This window comes from Acipenser ruthenus, chromosome 1 (assembly GCF_902713425.1).
Source record: "Acipenser ruthenus chromosome 1, fAciRut3.2 maternal haplotype, whole genome shotgun sequence".
NCBI classification, from domain to species: domain Eukaryota; kingdom Metazoa; phylum Chordata; class Actinopteri; order Acipenseriformes; family Acipenseridae; genus Acipenser; species Acipenser ruthenus.
The window spans coordinates 9,242,938-9,266,804 of NC_081189.1; the positions used below are offsets into that span (position 1 = coordinate 9,242,938).

Consider the following 23,867-nt stretch of genomic DNA (forward strand, 5'->3'; position numbering starts at 1 on the left):
TGTTTTAGAAGATCATTTCCCCCCAAGGTAATGAGGTGGGGTTTTTATCATCTCAACACAATAACATGCACAGTAGCAGTACTTAACAAAATGCTATAATAAAAATATCATAATGTTCAAGACCACTCATAGCTTTTAGTCGATTTGACGGGTCAGAAACTTCTGAGTGGAATAAAACCATGTTACCACATCATACCCATAGCATGGGGGTAAAACTGCAACATGTCTGGTCAACGTTAGTGTGGTACATCTTTAAGAGATGCTTTAGTTCTGCTGTGGAAATGATTCACAATGCAATTTCAGAATAGCATAAATCACAACGACTCTACCATTGGCAGATGAAAAAGCCCAGCCAATGATATGAATGCCTCCTAGAAAGAACAAGTAATCCAATTATTTACTCATTTCACAGCAGTGGGGTAGTATAAATGGTCCTTGTGAACTCTGTGGAGTTTGAGAAGTTGCCAAAACAAAACATTTATGTATTATAAAATAGATATAGTAAAGTTATTTATGCACACAGTGACTGGACATTAGCTGTAAACATGTGCTGCACAAACAAACTGCAATTGTGTGTTCCCAATCGGAATCCTCAACAGAGCTGCTGAAATATACATACAGTATTATTATCTGCAGAATAATATGAGAATGAATGGTCTTTTACAAAAGCGTTATAATAAGGATGCTATTACTAAACATAACAGGTAGGTACTATAACCTCGTAGGTCCAAATGGCTAAGAGAACGATTTGCTCAGGGATTGTAAAGCAAGCTGACTGGTTTATTGGTTCAGGGGGGAGGGCACTGTTAGTAATACTGCCCACCGCCAAATTCTTTTACTTTCAGTGGAGGTGACAGCTGTGAAAAGTTTCTTAATAGAAGTGGAAACATGTTGAAAGAATCCTTCACTAGCATGGCATCTTCCTGAAAGCACACTCAAGTGACATACCAAGCATTCCTCTGCTGTCAGAGGATTGGAGGAAACTGCTGTGATTGACAGGAAATCCTACCATTAAGGTTAAGTTAAGACATAATATTAGGGTTAGTCATGGGTTAAGGTAAGCTGAGGATTAGTGGAGCGGATCTGGGTTTGTGCTGGTATTGTTCACTGCAGATAAACTGAGAGCTCAGTGTTGAGGGATCGGCAGGACTGTGAGTGGAAATACAAAGAATAACCACTTACCTTCCTTATTGTCATGGAAACAGGGTCATCTGGTCAAGGACAGGACTCCTTGAATTATTTCAATGCAAAGATTTGCACTAAAGACTCACTTCTAAAGCAAAAAAAAAAAACATTTGCAATTTGGGGTGAAAAAAAACTTAAAGGCCCTGTTTTTATGAAGTCCTTTGCACAGTGGTTCAAAGTTAAAAAGCAATGTATCTAGGTATGTATGTTTACAGATACGTATGTAAATACTGCCACATTTTTGGGATAAGGAATCAGATAAGACACTATTGGTCTCCCTCTGTAGTTAAATCCTTGTCACTCTGACTAGGATGTCAAAGAATGTGACACAGTGACTTCAGAACTCAAAAATAAAAATAAAAAGCAACTGTTTTATTTGTTTATCAGGTTAATATAATCATTTTATGAGGATCCATAACTTTTAACAATATTTTTTACAACTTAGCGGCACAGAATGCAAAAGATTGAAAATACTGTTCAAGTAACAAAGACAGTCCTGCAGACATGTCCTGCAGTATCAGCCTCAGTTAGAATTTAAGATGAGAAGCAGTTTCCACTTACAGTTTCAACCCACAGGTAGATTGTATAATTTGATTTTATTTAAATGTGCACAATCCCAGTTTCAAACTGGGAAATAATTTAGTGGCAGCTCAGCCCAATGGTTCAAGACAGTTTTTCACAAGTCTAAATGTTTCCATTACTCAAACGTGGATCATATTTCATTTTTAAGGAGTGATTACTCTTGAACAGAGAGGTCAGGGTGGAATTTACATTAAAGGCACTCCACTAACATGCTGCATTTCATCAAACCAACACAATGTGAACACGCCAGTCAGACTCCAGCTGAAATATTCACAACGACAGAACAGATTCCTCATAGCACCAGCATGCATGTGGCAGGGGCATACCAAAGATTATCTTCAAATGAGTCATAGATCAAGAATACACACTCCAGAAACTGACATTACATACCTGCCTGATATTTGTAAGTTGAAAGAATCCTACTGTATTATTCTGTTTTTTGTTTTTTTTTTGTTTGTTTCAGAAAGAACTGTTTTATTTCAACAGAGTTATTTCTAATTAAATCTAAAATCAAAGTTCTAATACTTCATAATATACAGACATACATTACATGCAGGTAGTTGAAAGAAAGTTGGTAAGGAGATTCGGCAAGCTATAGTATGAAAATAAACCATTGCAGGACTGTATAATGGTGTGTAGGTGGTATTTACCACAGATGGGTATAATGCATCACATGATAAAATTCATGATTCCGTCCCAAGATAGGTGGCGCCACCTACAGCCAGCTGTGGTACTACTTTTGATACGGACCATGTCTTCACCATCATCATGTACAGTGTATATGGCTAACACTTGGAGAACGAGATCACGACAGGTCTTTCTGATTGGCTGTAAGCAAGCTGGACATGAGCCCCCTACTGTTGTACTTCATGGAGAATTGTTCCGATAATGCGAGTCATAATAAACGACTGATTACAACTTCCGTGCACTCAGTATTCCACCCACTCAGTCAGGCAGTTTCATGCAGCTGATCCAAAACAAAGAACGAATTCAAAGCTGTCACATTAAGTGATAAAAGCTTGAAACAAATATGCTACTCTAAAATTCATAAGGGAGATCCTCTTTCAGAAGTCCAGCTACCTAAAATGCTTTTAAATTTCAGACTTCTAAAAGCAGAGGAACTGGCCGATACAACCTGCATCGACAGAAACCGGGTACACAAGCCTGTTCACGAACCGAGCTTCCCTAACCCTAACCCTCATCCCGGTGGTGATCTGGACACACCCATGATATTAATAACACTGCTGAAAGGCGGGATGGGGAGGAACGGGTCAGTATTGAAAATGGGCATGAGCTTTGATTTGTGGAACAGATGGGATCTCTGAATCAAATCAAAAGGTCTGTGAACACATTTACAACAGGGTAGCATGGGTTTCATCAAAGTCTGCACCTTGTGAAGAACACAGCCTTCATTTTAATAAATCCCACGTATGAAAAATCACTGAAAATGACCCAGTAAACCGGTTCAGTTGCAGCACAGCCAGATCAAGACCAGGCGCGAAGTGGCCAGAGCTTTTATGATGGAGTGCAGGCTCATTGTAAATCTGGAATCGGTCTCTCTCTAATAATTGATTGCTGTTCATCTACGTCAACACGTGTGAAGTAGCTCCTCAAGGCAGCAGTGTCGTTCCACGCTTCTCCTGGTCTTCTTGTGTGCACAGTGGATTATTACAAGGTAACACTCCTAGCTGCTGATTGAGGGGCTCCCCAGCTCCATAGCTCACAGCAGAGTGGCATTTCTGATGGACACAACTAGTCAATTGGCCATCATGTGCTGTTTGTTATCAGTACCGGCGTAGACCAATGGCCACCATTGTACAGCAGGGGCACTGGAACTGAGAACTATAGCTAATCAGTTTAATGTGGACAGTTACACAAAGCAGTTAGATTAACCACAATTTAGAACATCTCTTCAAGGGTGAATGAACTGGTCATTGTTGGGTTCTTTTTGTGTGCAATTCAGAATTATGCAAAAATATGATGCTTTTCAAGCCATGATGAATATAGTAATTATAACAGGTCAGTTATAAAGTGTAATTGAAGGCACTTTTTTGCTAGAAAACAACCATGAATTAAACACCAGGATGAATTTTCTGGTTACAGCTAATTAAGCCTAAGGCAAGTATAAATTCATTTCCTGCCCAATTCAATACAATACAATATAATACATTTCACGTGCAAGCATCACAATGTCTTTTACAGCAGACTAAATACACTGAACGACAGGCTCATATTTTACAATGGTATGGTTACAATGATTATGGGCAATGACAGGATATGCAGCCAGCTGTTAGAGAGATGAGTGAAATGTATCAGTTCATAAAAAAACAGCTTGTTCAGCTCTCAAACCATCACATACAAGGCTTACTTTGCACTGAGCCTGTTCAATCAGCATTGTGTTTGCCACAGAAAAGTGTGACCCATACTGGAATACTCTTTGAGGAGGTGGAGCATGTAATCTGCTGTGCTGCTTCATAACAGGAAACACAATAGTCAAAACACGTGGAAATTGAAAGACCTGAAACTCCAGCGTTAACCCTGTAAGTATGTGGCCCCCTCTGCATTGCTAATACATCTCCCAACCCCCAGAACTGCCAGCAGTGGAACTGAGGATTCCAGGGCGGGCCTCCATTCCATATCAGTGCGCTGGTAACAACTCAAGTTTGTCCTGGATAAGTCCTCTCATTCACCACTGCTACAAGCGAAATCATTTTGCATGAAAATAAAATGATGTTTAATAAAGTTAAATAAATGAGCTAAACTGGTATCAATGGTATTAGTTTAAGGCGCTTTGCTGGCCTTAACCCATTAAGTACCAAATGTATTTTTCTTTAAAAAAAAATCAGAACACAAGCTGTATTTTGTGTAATTTGATACATTACATTTAGACTTGACTTTTACAGTAAACACAATTGCAGTAAGTTATCATAACAATATAGTTAAGAGATACCATTTAAATAACAGGTAGATGCCAGTTAAAAATACTCCACAAAATTACAAAGTAGCCTGTCCTCAAATGAGGACAATGGCCCTTAACAGGTTAATAAAGAGTTTTCACTATACATGGGTAACTGTTCCAGCATTGCTGGATAACTGGAGTCACCATACACTGTAAGTAATGGATCATAACAGGGACCACACATGGTCATTCGCTTGTAGCCGTAGTAACCATGTTATCATAGGACATTTTGAGTTTTATAACCATTTAATGAGGATTATTAGATCATACTGTATAAAGGCAAATGTGTGTATTGGAAGATGGCTGTAATAATTATGGCAGTAATAATGATAAATGAGCTAAGCTTATAATGCTATACTAATGATTTAATCGTTATAGCATACCAAACCTACAATTTCACATAAGCTATGCTCCCAGCTATAAATATGCCACTCCAGAAAGTGCTTGGCTCCCCTGTGTGCTTCATTCCTTCATTCAGCCAGAAAGGCGTAGTCAGAGAAGATCAGCGTGCAAGAGGTGCATGCTCCCAGCAGACAGAGCCAATGCAGGGTGACCAGTATGGAGGAGAGTGCTGCCCTACTGTGTCTTACCTCCAGAGTGCTTTCAATTTGAACAAAGCCTAGAACCATGCGTCAGGGATGCGGCAGTGAGAATGATACTGAAGTCAATAAAGGGGTAGCAAAATGGATTTTAAAAACCTTAGTTAAAATAGAGGATTGTGGGTAAATGCGAAAAAATCCCAGTGTGCCACTGTGGATGAGAGCGCTTTTGTTTGGTGGAGAATGGTTCTCTACGCCCAGGGACCCCAAGCTCCTGTGGCTTTGGGGTCACACCTCGGATCCTCGTCAGGATAGACGACCGGCACAGAGCCTTCCTGGTACTCCTGAAGTCGGGAGAGCAGTTTATCCACAATGTCGGGATGCTTGTGCGACAGGTCCTGTCTCTCCTCGGGATCAGAAACAACATCAAAGAGCCACACGTTCTTCTTGGGCGAGTCAGGCGACAGCAGCTCTGCACCGCTGAACAGCTCTGGAGGAGGAAACCATCTGGCACAACCTGAGAGAAAGATTCATTCAAACATAAAGAAAATCAATCAAACAAGAGTACAGGGAACAAACACATATTATTTCTGAATTCCCCCTGTACAATCTCCCTTGCTGTACACTACAACATATTCTATTACAAACAACATAAATGGTGTCAGAAATAAAAGCTTTTTTTTAATATTTAGAAACCTTTTTTTAACGCAGGGAGTTAACATTAAAATAACTTTGATACAACATTATCTCCACAAAACCAGGTCACTATTACCCAGGGCACACAGCATGCAGAATACTGCAGTACAGCAGGACCAACACACCAGCTTGCAATGGCTCTGAATAGGTTATATTAAATATACAGACTCCAAAAGACTTCCCAGCTGCCTAAAGTACTCTGCAGTAATCTACATTCTGTATACAAACCTCCTTCGCTCAGGGCTGCCCATAACTGCTTCATATTTCATTTAATTGATGGTTTAATTAAAGTAGCGAGACAGCCAGGCACATATATAAAGGACTGCAGTGATTAAAACCTTTTCCCCAACTGAGCCCCTAAAATACAACAATCATTACCCAGATCCAAATGTAAAACACATGGTGCTGTGGGCTTCAGTCACTGGTCTTTTTATTTAATTTTTGTGCATCAGTTGCTGGCTGCAGGACGAACTGACATGTCTCCAAATATCTGAATCTGTCAGAGTTTCAATACACATGATTATTTTTCAATCAAGTTTTATTTGCATTTAAAAGCAGTTTTGGGGGGCTCCCGAGTGGTGCATCCAGTAAAGGCACTCTGCGTGGAGTGTAGGATGCGCCCTATAGCCTGGAGGTCACTGGTTCGAGTCCAGACTATTCCACTGCCGACCGTGGATGGGAGCTCCCAGGGGGCGGCGCACAACTGGCCGAGCGCTGCCGGGGGGAGGACTTATGTCGGCCAGGGTGTCCTCGGCTCACCGCGCACCAGCGACCCCTGTGGACTGGCCTGGCGCCTGCGGGCTTGCCTGTAAGCTGCCCAGAGCTGCGTTGCCCTCCGACGCTGTAGCTCTGGGTTGGCAGTTTTAGAAGTCAATAAGTAAATCAAAAACAGAGTATACAGCTATGGCCAAATGTTTTGCATCACCCTCAAGAATGAACTAACTTTGCATTACACTGAATTACATACCGCTTTGTAGTTTTCCATATACTTAACGAAAAACTGGCCGAAATTGAAAAATGTGACATTTTGAAATCTAACATGAAATACTGTACTACTATGGCTTCCGGTAGACTTTTGCGGTATCATTTTGCAGTTTCTTTGATTACAATAAAATATCTAAATTATGTTCATATAGTTGTTGTTTTTTTAATTGTGTCACAATCGTAAAATTCGAGGTAATGCAAAACTTTTGGCCAGAGCTGTAGAACTTGTTACCATCAACCAACATTAATTGCATGAATATGACTGATTTACTGGATAATATGAAGACCTGCCTTTAGAAACTGTAGCAACCAAAAAAACATCAGCAGCGCATCTGGACAGTAATTCTGTACACTTGTCTTTGAATGAATAGTTATGGCTTGGTAATCTACAATGGGATTAATCAGGAGAAACAAGGTAACCCAAAGAATAAAGCCTCACTGCTATGGCTGGAAAGCTAGGGCACATGCTATACCCCAGTGTGTATATAATTGTGTACTGCTGCAGTGACCGCTCAGGGAATGATTTTATAATGAATTACCAGCAAAGGGCAAAGAGTCCTTTGAGGGCCTGGAGGTTGGTGTTTTCATTCTGCAAGCCTAATAGGCATCATTGTAATAACAAAGCCATCCCTTCAGTTATTAAGATGCTAGCAAACACAAAAACAGCCAATCAGCGAACCCCACTTTGGGGGGCGGGGGGTGTTGGGTTGACTTCCTTTCTTAGAATACACTTTGGAATATTAAATGGAATACTACGTACTCACACAGGAGAAGCGCTATAGAAATAAGCAAGGCTTCATTTCAAGAGAGGATTTAGACAGGGAAAACTGCGCCACTTCAATTTTCAGCCCTTTGTGATCTCTCATTATGTCATTGTAGTAAATGCATGAAATGCACATATTCTACAGACTCCCAACTTTCCAGTTATGTGTTGTTGTATGGGGCTGTGAAAAAGCATCACGGCTGTACTTCAGGTCAGGCAGCAGCCCCTCTTTCTTTCCTAGATTCCTTTATAAAACCACAATAGCCTCAATGCTGCTGAAGTGAATTAGCAGAGTGTACCTGGGTCTCCAGTCAGCAGCTTCCAATCCCCAGATCGAATGGCGGCGTGCACAGAAATGTTGAAGGTGGAGTGACTCCAAGAACCTTGATCAAGTGTTGGGGCTGAAGTCCAGTTATAGGCTCTGTCAGGACCTGCAGAAACACAAGACGAGTTACACTGGAATCCCCTCCAAGGTTTTACAGCTGTTTAAAGGATGAGGTGGTGTGGTATGTCACACGTTTTATTAAAGGGTTTGCCATGTTTACAAGAGACGCATTCTCTTTATATTTGCACTTTATATTGGCTATATCCTGGCTGTATTTTCGGTAAATCAGTGTGGAGCAGCAGTGTGGAGTTGTGGTTAGGGCTCTGGGCTCTTGACCGGAGGGTCGTGGGTTCAATCCCAGGTGGGGACACTGCTGCTGTACCCTTGAGCAAGGTACTTTACCTAGATTGCTCCAGTAAAAACCCAACTGTATAAATGGGTAATTGTATGTAAAAATAATGTGATATCTTGTAACAATTGTAAGTCGCCCTGGATAAGGGCGTCTGCTAAGAAATAAATAATAATAAAATAATAATAATAAATCAGCAGTGTGTGTATATATATATATATATATATATATATATATATATATATATATATATATATATATATATTTTTTTTTTTTTAAAACAATTATTTTATTCATTTTCCAATTTTCTCCCAATTTTGGAATGTCCACTTATTATTCAACCTGGCTCATCGCTGCAACCCCCGAACTAACTTGGGACAGACGAAGACGAGCACTCGCGTCCTCCGACATGACATGTGGTGTGAAAAATATTATTGAAACGATCCGTTACGTCATTTAAAATATCGCTGCGATACAGACAACACAGGACACAGCAGGGGTAAAGGAATGTGTTCCTTGTAACACAGCAGAGTTCTCTTGTAACCCTTTAACCCACGTGTGACATTCCACGTGTGACCTCATTCACAGGTGTGTAAAACCGTCAGGGTGTTCTGTAAAACTATGGCAGTGCTCCCCCATTACTCTAACGCTTCATTCAATTATTCAAGATCACAACTCCACGACTGCTGTATGCATTTTTACATAACCACACACTTCACTTTTTAATAAAAGTTTATCAGCTGTCTGCTGAAACATATAAAATAACTAACAGCTGTGAATTGCAAGGACAGATTCTTAGCTTCAAAATGACTAAAACTGAATGAAAGATAAACACAAAATGTTAAAAACATCTGTGAAGGTACTACATGTGATATGCCATGTGATCCACAGGCACGGCATTCGAGTCCCCAGTGCTCTCTGTGCTGGACAGAGTCCCTTTCAGATAATGCGTGTAACTCTGTGATATTCACCCTTCCCACAGTATCAGTAAAGCTGGACAGCACTGCTTGATGATTACTCACACCGTCTGTCCCTCTCCTTATTAGTTACACACATGACAAGCATGTGCTAAAACTGAACAAGTTTCTATTTAAATAGCTGTGCAAATTACTATACATTCTATACTTCATCATGAACAGCTGTAAGCAAAAAATTAGTTAGCACAATCTTTTCTGCACTTTGCTTAAAGAGAGTATTGTTTTGTTTATATGAAAAAAGAACAAGCACCAGTGAAGTCTTTCAGGGGAGCTCTTTTTCACTCATTTGTTTCCTGGAATAAGCTGTTAATGAGATGGTTTTCATGTAGCGTTTTAGAGCAATGCTGTAAACCACATGTCAGGCGGGGCTCAGTGCAGTGCTGAATCTCTGCTGAGATCAACCTAATCGACAACGCGCTATTGATATATGCGTTTAAGGTGTTATTAAATATACCACCATACTGTGCTTCCACACAAAAACATTCACTAAAATGTTCTAGCAATTACAATTACTGACGTTTAACGCTTTAATCTACAGAATCTACCGCAGTATTTCTAAGACGAGTTGTAGTAACTTATTGACAGTGCTGAATAGCTGTAACCTGTTATTAACAATACTGTGCAATACCTTCTTCAGATAATGAGCAGATATTATAATATCAAAACCAGTCAGCTCAAAACACCTTGAAGAGGATCCATCTGAATCTGAACAACTGGAATCCCCCTAGTGTGTGTTGTGATGTCTATACAGTTTGAACATTTCCATCTCCAACACTGAGGCCCAGCTTTTTGGTTAGGTACTAATAAGGAATGATGCAGCTGCAGGTCCACATGTTACAGTTAGAATTTCTTTTTCAGCTTGTTTATTTTGAAAGTCGTATATATCCCTATGGGAAGTTTTCTGAAGGATGTAATTTAAACTGGCAGGAGTGTGTGTGTTTATACAAATCTGTATGGAAAAAACACCTTTTGATAAACTGGAACGGGAAGGCCTTGTCAAAAAGTGCTTTAAAAAAGTTTGTGACATTCATCCTGAATTAAAAAATCAGTCACTACGACACATATACACTGTAAGTTGGAGCGACAGACGGAAAAATGTCTTCATATCTCCTCAGATTTCCTTCTGCTAAAGCATTTCCAGACCGATGAATCACATTTGTATAAGGACTAAAAAAACATTTAAAAGAAAAAGGTTTGACATACTTTGTATACAGCACAAATGAAAACATACTTTTTTATTTCTTTCCCCTAACTGAGATCATTATATCATTTGTGTGCTGGATTTCACATAAATGGCTGTCATAGTAACATTATAAAGCTAAAGCCTTTGTCACAAAGTATAAATTCTACTGTACTGTAAGCAAGTACCAACCATTAAAATGAAGCAGAAATCCAGGGTTTTAAAACACATGTGTTTTCCCCAGTGAATTCTCTGTTAAATGTCATCTAATTTTCAATTGTGCTCTGCTGCAATTACGCCAAAGAGAAACATGCCTGTAAAATAACCGAACATGTGGGAAGCATTGTTGTGGCAACAGAGGTTTACAGTGCAACTTGAGCCCAGAAATATGTATGCAATTATTGCGTAAGCCATAAACTGTACAGTACATGACACACTGTAATTCAAGAGGACGACAGTGGAGTCTTCAAACATATGCTTTTCACTATAGTAAAAGTAAAACAAATAGTCAGTCAGTTGGTTTCTGATAAAAAACAGAAAGTCAAGGACATGTGCCAACGTCTTCTCCAAACCAATTAATACTGTCATGCAGCGCCTTAACACTCGAATCAGTATAACCCACCGAGTATAACATAACATACAATAGTTGTTTTGCCTCTTGTTATACTATACCAGTGTCTAAACCTTGCTTGTCTATTTCTAAATAGAAAACCAGCATTATTCTTGCCATCTCTCACTAACCAATTCTGCGTTCTTTCTCTCTTTCTAATTGATGGCGGCACAGGCATGTGTACCTGTAATTTCAGAGGGCATTTTAATGGGAATTGCCTTTACTTTATAAAAAGCACAGCATTTTCACTTTGCTGATATGCTGAAGTGCTACTGATCAGTGTTCTCAGTAACCATTTAATAATAATGTTCAATTTCAATCCTTTTAATACTGTGGCAGAGAAAAAATACAGTATATTGGTCACAATCAATACGAACAATATGTGGACATGAAAACACCTTTTGTCATACCAGCATTGGAATGCTAAAATGCTCTATAAACTCTGTAAAAAAAAAAAAATCAACTTCTACAAAGGATCAGTGTTTAACAAAACTTAAATGTTTGCTCTGATCTGATCTGAAAACAACTCCTAATTTCATCAGAAAGAACATTGCTCATGCTTTCTACCAGAGTATGTGAGATAAACAGTATGATGACATGTATGTTGTGTTCTCTTACAAATAGTTGTATAGTAACATCATAGATCAATGGCCTTTATCAATGTGGCTAATGATAATTCACACCATAAACAAGTGAAGGCCATTAAAATGAAACATTTAACACAGCCCAGATATTAATGCTGAGTCCTGTTCAGGGATGGATCACCAGTAAAGTGTCCTATACTGCAGCTCCAAACATAGCCCAGATATTAATGCTGAGTCCCGTTTAGGGATGGATCACCAGTAAGTGTCCCATACTGCAGCTCCAAACTTTTTGGTCCAAAAAGTTACTTGCACTGAAGCAATGTGGTATATTTTTGCAGTCTGTCAGCAAGATTTTCCAAGATCATGTGATCATCTGCTACTAGAAAAACTGGCAAGACAATTAGTAAACTGTAAGGCCTTAAAAACAAAAGGCTGGTATTTTCTCATCAAAGATAATGAGAAAGAGTAGCATAATCAGGTTTTATTAACTTTGCACACTGTGCTTAGTTAGTCTATATAGTTAAGTGTTTATATCTATAAAATTACCAGTTATAACAACACATATGGTCCCCATATTCTGCCTGATTAGCTTTTTTTAAACTTTAGCGGCACAGAACGTCTAATGAAATAGGTTGGCTTTTGTTATCACTCTCAACAATAACAGCTAGCTATCTTATTAAACACAGGGCGTAACTCGTCTGTCTGTATATTAACAACATCAACTGCTAACGGTTTCAAAACATCTGGATCCAATCTTGCAGACATGCAGGGCTTAATGATGTGTTTGCTGTGGGTTCAGTTCTGCACAGACGTATAGTACAGGAGAGCCCATACCCTTCAGCCCATTTAGATAGCATCCGAAGAGTGAGTGCATGAATCGAAAAATCACAACAATACAAAAGTGTCTAGTTATATTTTCCTTCGAAGTTTCAAGTCCTTGAAAGACACTGCACTAGTGAAGTTGATGATGCAGAATCTCAAGGCAGTTTCATGGAGTCCCTTGTTAAAATGCACAGCAGTAAATGTTACTAATGTTAACTGAGGAAGATGCTTGCTTATGGACTATATGCTCAACAACAGAAAGTATCACCACATGTATTGGTTGTGCAATTTGATTAAATTGACTGAAAGCAATTTGTTCCCAGTGGGTTTGTAAAGACATGAAATTGCATAATGATAAAACCGATCGCTACAATAAAGTGAAAGACGATACAGTCTGCAAACTGGTTTTGTTCATGGGGTGTGGCTAGCTTCAGTCATTTTTAATTCCTTCTGTGACCTCTATGTGTATCAAAAGCAGATCAGAAACGCTGCAGGAAGCTCCTGGTGGATGGTTCATGCATTGCTGTTGAATGGGCAGCCGCTCTTCATTTACTTAACTGACCCATCTCAAGCCCCTTTAACATTTGTTCCTCGCTGTTACTGTTTACTTTCTGATTTTGGTGGAACATACAGACAGTATTCCATCAGCCTGTCTCTGTTTAACTGCTGATTCATAACTGAAATGCCACGAGGGGAACAGTATACAAATATGTACTGGAATTGAGGCTAATAGTTGAAAACTGCTGCCCCAGTGTGGGAAAAGTGACAGACAGTAGTCGATTATTGCTCACTGGAGGTCACTTTTTCAAGTGTACCTGTTTCTTTGAACCTGTGCTGTCACAGGGCAATTGTGTTTGGACTGTTGACTGCTGAGTGATGTCAGAGCACAAGAGTTCTTTGACCACTAAAGTGACTATTGGCCAGTTTTGTGCAACGGCTAACTATTTTTGGTCATGTGACACTATTAGGCAACAGGGTTGCAAGTTTCAATCTAGAAGTGTTAATAATAGTTTATATTAGAAGTTAATGGGTTATTATCTCCATCAGGGCTTTCCTAGACTAGAAGCTCTGACGATCAACAAAAACTACATGAGAGGAATTTGTTATAAATTTCATAAACAACACTGTCATCAAAATGAGGTCCTGTCCCCCCCATATTATAAATGGCTTTTTTTTCTTACCTAACTGCTGCTGCTTTTCTGTGACTCGTGAAGGACCTCAAGGTTCAATTCAGGGACTTTATTATGCTTTATTACACAAAAGCAGATCTGACCAGCCAAGCTTCTGTATTGTTAAAAAGGCATATTTCCCTTCCTCTTTTCCAAAGAAGGAAAATATTTTTTAGTTTGGGTGCTAACTCCACACACTCGTCAAGTCAATGTACCTGCAGATGCAACCAGACCATTTATTTCTTACGATTCCCCAGGCCCGGGGCTTCTTGTACAGAAATCCTCACTTTAATATCATACATCTTGAAGTGCATAGCTCTGTAAACACACAAACCTCAGAGCACAACTCCTTCTTAACAATGTCAGGGAGGAAAGCACAACATGTTTTACTTATTCCTTGACAAGCCTGGCCACAGCATGCTATTAAGACTAATGGGAACCCAGAGGAGCAGCCCATGATGGCAGAGGATGAAAGAGGGATTTCTTTTTTCAGCCTAGCATTTATTTGTAACAGCAACCACTTCTAGCCCTGATGGTACGGAGCAGCAACAGCAGCTAGGGATTGAAGCCTGCAGCATTTCCTAGCAGTGTGGTCTCCTGCTCAGAGCCGGCAGAGGATTTTTGGGTTCTGAGAACATTCTTGGACAGGGATGAAATAAGACTAATTGAATACTTTCAAATATACAGAGACCTAACCCAGAACTGGCCCAATATGCTCCTCAGCCCATTGGAGCTGTGTGAAAAAACAACAGCCTGCGAGAAACTGTCAACAATAAAACAAATGGTGCGACATGTACAGTAAACTACCCTGACGTAACTGAAGTGTGTTCCAAAAGCACCTTTTTTAAACTCCCTATGTGGTGATGATTACAGGAACGTAGTGAGAGGGAATCAGTAGAATTCATCTAAAGTGAAAATGTGAAAACCTTCAGAGATGCGTCACTTAATAAAACTTAAGTTACCCTTAGTTATTCTATTTTGTTGGTTAATTTGTACATACAACAATGAAAAGGGATTTATACAAAGCAGACCACATTTAACAGCACACACAGTCCTTCCATTCACAGACTGCACTTGTGCAGTGCTCATTATTTTAGAGAGCAGCACTTCCAGTTACGTTATTGATTTCTGAGCACCCGATTCAGACGCAGAATAAGCTCTGTGGTCCAAAGCACTGCAATTTGTTCATGTATAATTGTTTGAAACTAGAGAGATCTCTCAGACGTATTGAACATAAACTCTGGCACACGAAACAATAGAATCACGAGGCCAGGTGTGCCAAAAAATTACAATTCAGAAAGAGCACACAGCTTTGCCAACTTCTTTTTCAGTGTAACATTATATCGTAAGAAAAATACTATTTAACTGAAGAACAAAAACACCCAGGGGCACAGTGTAAGAGGAATGCCATTTCCTAAAGGATCGTGTAATTATGAGGGCTGCCCTGGGGGGGAGGGCTTAGGTCAGCCAGGGTGTCCTCCGCTCACCGTGCACCAGCGACCCTGTAGATGGGCTGGGCACCTGCGGGCTTGCCTGTAAGTTGCCCGAGAGCTGTGTAGTCCTCCAACGCTGTAGCTCTGGGTTGGCTGCATGGCAGGCCTGCAGAGTGAAAAGAAGCGGTCGGCTGACAGCACACGTTTCGGAGGATGGCGTGTTTGTCTATTCTGCTCCCGAATCAGCGCGGGGGTGGTAGCGGGGAGCTGAGCCTAAAATACAATTGGCTATTTCAAATTGGGAGAAAAACGGGGTAAAATCAATTGGCGACTACTAAATTTAAAAAAAAAAAACTGAATACATTTAGACAAACATTTCTTGGTCTATTTTTTTTAGTAATATAATGCGATGAAGACTTGCTATACAGAAAATATGGAATTGCTTACATACATCTGCTTACTCTAGACTGACCTAATATGTACTTTTAAGCTGCAGTATCCCACAATCGTGTTGGATTTCACATAATAATATAATTCCTCTTTCTCTGCACTGTACTATAGACTATGCTGATCATGCAGTTGGTTTAAATCTCCATACAGTTCTTCCAAACTTCTTCCCCTTAACAATTAACGGTGTTTTTACAGCAACATTTTATAGGAAACACCTGTAAGTGGGTATTTCCAGCATGGGCTTATTAACTACCATTTTACATTTTTTTTTTCATTTCATAGCCAAAAAAAATGTCATCCAAAATTATTGCTGCACTCCAAAATCCAAGGTCAGAGGAAATCAATAACTACGAGGAGCTGTTTTTGGGAAACAGTGAAAAGCCAATATCCTTGCTTTGAAAAACTCTGAGGTTATTTATGCGAGACCTTTAATAGCATAGAATTCTTTTACAAGGGACTCTCTTAAAAACAAAACAAAAGAGAATTTTAACAAAGGGCATTTCTGTGTTCGTAACCATGGCAATTAAACAATTAAGGCAGCTTTCGGACAGAAATACTATAAATTGAGCAAGGCTGCCTCATATCCTCTCTTGATTGCCTGATAATTAGAAGCCTGTAAAAGCTACAGAGTGGATTCAGTAAGACACAAGTCAGAAACTGGCACAGCAATACACACAGTTCTATAAACCCAGCAGGGAACAGGAACTCGTTTTTCCTTCTTCTCAAACATTTTCATTAACGGCACTAGACCATTAAGTGAATGGTAATCAGCAGGCCAGTACTGACTGAGTCATTAGCAGCTTCTCAGCAGGGGGACGTGACTCATACTTCTTCAGTGTTTATTCTGCCTGATGAAATGGGCACCACACAGCTGCACTGCCCCTCCGTCTCCCTTATAACAGATTACCGCACTGTTCAATCAGCTAAATAGTAATAAGACACACTCAATTAAACTAAATAAATACAATGAAACATAAATAAATAAAATTGAATTTGAAAAAATGTGAAAATTGTTTTAGTTGGTCCTTTAGAATGCCAGAATCCTAGAATGTTTTTTATATAATTATCTAGGTCCCTGGGATCTTTTGTTCAAGTCCTAACATTTTTCCTATTTCTATAATTGTGAAAATGTTGGAGACGTCGCCAAAATGAAAGCTGCCTGTTGACACTGCTACTGACATCGCCCCCCGAGGGCTGTAATTATGCTCTGCTGGAGACTGCAAAGGAAACGTGTGAATCAAACCATCCTGATGATGTGTGAGTGTGAGTGGAAGGCGTACTGTGCTTGAACGTGTGTTCAAGTTCAACCCTTTCATCAGCATCCATTCAGAATCCATGTCATTCTCCTGAGTCTGCTCTGAGTGGGAGTGCCTGTGTCTAAACAACACTGCTACAAATGAACAAGGAACCTGTAGGACAGCTGTGCTGGTGACAGGCTTGCTTATAATCACTCCTTTAAGCTTGCCTAGTTATGCAACTAAAACTTATCTAAACCCAGTTTGTTCTGAGATGAACCATCATGCCATGAAAGAAATACTATGGCACCCTTGTTTGTGGGCTAAATTCTGGGCATTATAGGGCAGAGACTGGTGCCAAACTAGCAAGAGCCAGCGCCTTATGAGTCCTTTGGTTTGTTAAACAGGGAAACTGAAAATCCTAGAGAGCACACAAACCACACATTCAAAAAGCATTCTGAAAGACCCTTTATTTCTCAAGCTATTTTGCGATGTATCACAGTGAAGTGTACATTTAAGGATTACTTGGTAGCTAGTGTTCAAGCCCACTGTTCAGGAATCACTGAAGAGTTAGGGTTTAATGTTTCCCAGCTCACTAATAAATCCACTGCCTGTTTTACATCAACAATGCCTCAAAGTAACTGCTCATCAATGTGAAAGTGCTCTGTGTTATCAATGCATATTGACACGAGACACTGCAGCTTCTTATTCTTTATTAATCTACTGGCTATCATATAGGCAGGGCTATCACACCACAGGGGGGCATACTTAATACAAACTGAAGGATGCATCACTCACAGGCATTTAAAAAACAACATATTTATGTATGGACCGTATGAAATCTATTCTTACTTTGTGTCTACATGTTTCCAGAATGCTGTGTACACTGTATGAACACCGAATCAGACAGGTAAATAGGGGGGCTGGTCTTGTAAAAGAGTGATGTCACATGCATCTTTACTGTACTTAATAATAATAATAATTTATTTCTTAGCAGACGCCCTTATCCAGGGCGACTTACAAGATATCACATTATTTTTACATACAATTACCCATTTATACAGTTGGGTTTTTACTGGAGCAATCTAGGTAAAGTACCTTGCTTAAGGGTACAGCAGCAGTGTCCCCACCGGGGATTGAACCCATGACCCTCCGGTCAAGAGTCCAGAACCCTAACCACTACTCCACACTGCTGCCCTACTACACTACTGTATTTATTTTACATATTTACATTCCATACCCATAACGACTGTTCATCATAAAGCAAACATTTTATATTCGGACTAATTTTGCCCAAATTGAAATGTATTTTTCAACATCTCATGGGGCTATTTCCCATGGGGCTAGTGCATGTCTGCCATTCATGAGCTATTGGTGATCTACGCACCTACACTACAGTACCTGTTGGACGCCATCTTCCAAGGCTACTTGGGATTCTACCAGCCTGTAGGTCCATGTCCTTTAATTCTCCTTTGCAGAAAACATAACTGAGCTAATTATAATATATAATAATAATCATAACACATGTACTGTACTCACATGGGGCAATGTCGAAGTACAGAGGGTCAATGTTATGCAGCAGCTCCACTCTCGGTGACCGTTTCCCTTCACTGAAACACAATAATAAAAAAACAAAACCTTTAGCTTCCTTCCATGCAGCGAGTGTATGAACACTATTTTAAAACTTCCTCTGTTATCTCCTGTGACCCAAAGGAAGCACGAATGGGGGCACTTAAACAATATTTGTTTATTTATATCACAGACTGTTTGGTAGCTAGACTGATTTACAGGAAGGCTAAATACGAAGCAAGGGCCTGCAAAATGCATTTGCCAGCCTCTATTTATAAATGAATAGGTTGGCTGATGCGGCTGGATAATAAGTGTTGACTGATAGAATAAAGGAAAGCTTTGTTATCCTTCAACAACTTAAAAATGCACAATCATAGGTTCTAAGTGAAAACTAAGTCAAGTAGACAAACGTGCCAGTCAGCGCCTAACACTTGTGAAATGTTTGGCTGCTTGACTAAATTATCTGCAGCCAGGTAAAAGGGAGATGCAGGGAACTAAAAGGATGTTTTCTATCAGTCCATCCATTCTTTACATTCCATATCTCACAAACAAGCCAAGTAAGTGATGGAGGTCATTGTGACACAGATAAACTGAGTGACATGCAGTACAAGGATATGGGTTAACAATAGGGTATGGAGCCTACTGCAAGTAAATCATTAAGCAGAAGAGGTAATAAATATATATATATACTGTATATATAAATAAATAAATAAATAGGACCATCTTTTGTAAAGCAGGCAATCTGATTTACACATGCAGAGTTTGATACAGACTCGATTCCTATTTATTTTCAAGGAAATTGTTTAAACAGAAGACGGTCACATCTACTATCTACTAAGCACAGTGCAGATGATGTTGTTCTCAGTGCAAGGCAATGGCTGCAGCTACCACAGTGTGCTTCCATAGCAGTGTATTTATACAACACTGAACCAAACTCGGTTCCACCCCTACTTTTAGAAAGTTCACTACAGAAGATGGGACTGTTTGTGGATGGAAATGCTTAACTGTAGGAAACCATACCTGTAAAATAGCAACTGCGCCACAGTGGTAACCAATGAACAAAACTTTTGCAGCAAGTTCAATTGTTAACATACACGACAACATCAAACCATGGAGAAATCGATAAACATGGCTAAGCATTGACCTTAACATACAAATGCAGTACTAATATAACATAGTCAATGATGTGGTATAGGTTTTCTGACCTTTTCATAATATATTGTGTAAAACATGGAATTTCCTATTACCACAAATACTGGTATTGTAAATGGTGGATGTTCACAATAACTTCAACACAAACAGCTGTTGTTTTCAAGCTGTTTAAAAGGTAGGACAGTATTTCAGCATGCCAGACCAGGGCTCTTATAAGGTCATGTGAGACTGCCATCTAGGCCCAATTCCAGATACTGCAATTTATCTTTTGTTTTGTTTTGTTTTTGTTTTAGTAAATTGTCAATTATTTTCTCCCAATTTGGCATATCCAATCATTTTTTGGCTCAGCTCACCGCTACCACCCCTGCACTGACTTGGGAGCAGCAAAGACAAACACACGCTGTCCACACTGCAGACTCACTGTGCAGCCACCTCAGAGCTACAGCGTTGGAGGACAACGCAGCTCTGGGCAGCTTACAGGCAAGCCCGCAGGCGCCCGGCTAGACTACAGGGGTTGCTGTTGCACGGTGAGCCGAGAACACCCTGGCCGACCTAAGCCTCCCCCCCACCCCCTCCCCCAGGCGGCATGCGGCCAATTGTGTGCCGCCCCCTGGGAGCTCCAGTCTACGGTCGGCATTAGACTAGCCTGGACTCAAACCGGCGACCTCCAGGCTATAGGGTGCATCCTTTACCAGATGCGCCACTTGGGAGCCCACAATTTATCATTTACAATAATCTTTTGCTGCTTACAAGTGAGAACGAGGAGGGACTGCAAGAATATTATTCATATTGATCAGAAATGCTGAGACCCAGACAAGACTAAGGAGTGGAAGAGTTCCTCGCTAGACACAGCTATTGTGTATGCGGATTTCCCAACTGGAGCAAACAGAACGATAACTTACATAACCAAGTGTGAAATACAAGTCAAAGGGGAATTGTGCTAAGATTTTAGATACACAGAGAAGGGCTTAGCTACCCACAGGAAGAAATGGGATGATCTTTGATGACGGTTAAAAGAACGATGAGAGAGCACAAATGGAAGATCAATAAAAGTAAGTTGAGAACAGCACTGCATCAGCTGTTAAAGGGAGGTCATAGTGAAGGGAACCAAAACAAGGGCACTAATATGAGAGATCATGCTCCTTGACAAGTATAGAAATGCGTTTAAAATATAGATCACCAAGACAGTCTTCAACAGGTGGTCGCTATGGACTGACTTGTTGTAATACATCTCTGTGCCTGTTTCACCAAATTGGGAAAGAGATACCTGTGACTTAGCTTCGAATCGTCCGACCAACACTAGCTATGGCAGGTCCTTGATTTGGATACAACTGAGAATTTGTGCTGAGAAATTTCCCTACCAAGTAGCAGAACAACATTTCTTCCTGTTGCTGGTGATATGCACCCCTACGGGGGGTAATAAACGGCAAGGCTTTCCACAGCCTGCTTCGATAAGCCCTGTGATGTTGCTTCCAGATGAGGTGTAATGCACCTGGCGTCTGAAGACCCTTCCCCTGCCCACTAGCTGTCTTCATAGATAGAAGATATTTGCTCTTTTCACTTCTGATCTTGACCTGCTAATTTGCCCTTTCAAACTGCTGGTAAATTGCACCTAATTGTTGTTCCTGTTTGACCTCTAGCCTGTATTAACTTCTAAGCTCAAGCCTCTGTCCATCTTAAGCCTAGGGGGCACAAAGCCATAAAACCTAGTCCAAGCCACAAAGGGGCTTTGTGTTCCCTCAGATTAAGAGGCTTTGTGTTCCCTCAGATTAAGAACACCCTTTTTAACCACATCCCAGTGACTGCAGCAGCAAGCATGGCTGGAAAGAGGAAAGCCATGAGCATCAGCAAGAAAATTCAGTGTTTTAAATAAAAAGTCTGTGTTAGATACTGTGCGCTTGCTAAAGCATGCTTGGAACTGTCAGTCAGCAAACAATGCAACGTCGCTTCAAAAAGCTGGGGTTTCTGTAGTTGAGGAGGAGTGGGCTGGCGAAAATGCAACCGAAACTGAAACTCTGACAACAACAGAGGGGATGTCAGAGGAAGAATTCTCAGCCGTGTCACCTTAGCGACCAGGACGCTCTGCCTGAAACAGACACCAAAGATGTAAGCGTGCGTGCTGCGCTTGTAACACTGCTAATATGGAGCAGCATCCAGATATAGAGCCGAATTGGGATTTTATAGAAAACGCTGACAAGGTTTGCACACTTGCAAAAAAAGATTGTCCAGATGCGTATCACAGAGTTCTTTGCTGGAAACAATCTGCAGTAATGTATCTACCTGTACTGTACATTTCTGCACTTGCATTACTTTTTGGCACTTATTTTTTATTACATTCATAGGTTTTAATACATCTTTTTTATTAGTGTAATGAGTGTCTTAATAAAGATTTTTAACCGCATACACGCTTGTTTGTTTTGATCACTGTACTGGTGATGGGGGACATTTTGAATGTCAGGTTATTGTGTGGGTGTTTATACCGTCCCTCGCTTACTGTGGGTGAATCATGTTAACACAAACTCGCCTGTTCTAAGAGGTGCCAACTGTACTTCTCTTACTTGGCTAGATTATTCAATCTAAATCTGTTTCCCTGCTGATTGTTCTTTGTTAACAATATGTGGTCAGTCGCTTCCTTCTCTGGCTTGGTTTCAGAACCACATTCAATCCCCCCACCCCACCCAGAGTGTTTTTTGAAGTCCGCTGAACAAAGACTCGACAGGGACCCACAGCCACTTTGTGATGGTAAAAGATCTGCAGTCAGCTCAACTGCAGCGAGATAAACGAGAAAGAAAAACAAACAGCAAACACAGCAATAGCTTTTATATTGACTTCCAATTAAATATTGCTACAGATTTAGAGTGAAACTAGAATTATTTTTTTTTTGTTTTAACTGAAATGTGTTTTATTTAATATTTGTGCAGCAGGTTCCAAATATTTTAATTAAAAATAATCAATTACACAATTAAAACTCATTTAAAAGAAGGATACAGAAAAGGTATGGAGGCACAGGGGGTATGCAGCTTGGTCCCAGTGGATAGCCCCTAACTGAACTGGGATAGAGGGTTATTTTAACGTAGCATCAAGACACCGTGAAAATACCAGGGCTCTAGTGCAGTGTTTTTGTCTCAACCAGGAAATAAACATTTGTTTTAAAACATGAATTGCTTTCAGGTGCATATCACAGCACTAAAAGTATAGACAGACTCTGAGACATTTAACTGTGTGTAGCATCAATGATAGCCCAGAGAGTTCAAAGAGGAAAGACAGATAACTGGTTCCTCCAGTGGACTGGTGCACTAAAATGACTGCATGATTAAATTACCAGGCCCACAGGGTAACACTATTCTTTAAAGAAGCTGAAACATCAAAAAGTATATCCAGTATTCAAAGTGCTGAGGAGAACTGCTGTGAAAATGACTTGTGGGATTTCCTTTTCTCAGACACATCATCAGTCCCAAGACACATAAAAGGGCCATTGACCAAGGCAGGCTGAGAATAAGAGGGTTTACCAGCCACTATATAAAACAGGGTTAGATGTTTTCATATCACGAATGTACACTAAAGAATCTGCCAGTGATGTCAGGAGACGAGCATGTTACAGCAGTTTACACAGAGTGCAGAATATCGTCACGGGGAAGTGTGCACTTTGATATGATCCAGGCAATAACAATACACGGGCAAGAGATAAAACAATTACACAACATCCTTGAAGACATAAATCTGATTACTGTATCCAGAAAACCTACAACAACACACTCAAACTGTGAGGCACTGTAACCTTGGCAACAGTCCCAGGTCTCTTGTTGCACACATAGCCTCACATCACTGCTAATCACCAATGGAGCTCGCAGCAGACACTTCCTGTAATGATTGTTACAGTGACCAGGAAGAAGGGTTAGAGAGCAGCCTTTACACTGCAAGGCAAGCAATTCCTCTAGAAGGCGAGTCAGTCATTAAAGTATTCCTCTAGAAGGTGAGTCAGTCATTAAAGTATTCCTCTAGAAGGTGAGTCAGTCATTAAAGTATTTTGGGCTCCCAACAGTAATAAAGACAATATGGTACAAGCTGTAAAAATATCAGATATAAGGATCTATCTTGGTACACTCACGTATGTCTAATGAAAGTTTAAACGTTGCCCAAACATCAAATGTTTAGAACTGTGTCTAAATGTTTCAACGTTGTGAAGCACAGATGCTGGCCTCTGTGTTTATACAGCTGTAACTATCGAGTGTATGGTTATTATTTGAATATTCAGTGCTTCATAGTTTATGCCATAAAACATTGGAGGTGCACACCTGTAGTCT

General features: G+C 40.2%; 1 protein-coding gene across 1 annotated transcript in view; it reads right to left on the reverse strand.

Annotated features, from left to right (window-relative positions):
* Nucleotides 1-1,529: 1,529 nt before the first annotated feature.
* Nucleotides 1,530-23,867, reverse strand: part of LOC117403499 (arylsulfatase B-like) — a 35,575-nt gene continuing 13,237 nt past the window's right edge. Inside the window, exons 6-8 of the mRNA XM_058995111.1 lie at nt 18,382-18,452; nt 8,008-8,139; nt 1,530-5,782 (exon numbers count right to left, since the gene is read on the reverse strand). Of these exons, the coding sequence (XP_058851094.1) occupies nt 5,517-5,782; nt 8,008-8,139; nt 18,382-18,452 (469 nt within the window). The 3' untranslated portion in view covers nt 1,530-5,516. The remainder of the gene's footprint in view (nt 5,783-8,007; nt 8,140-18,381; nt 18,453-23,867) is intronic.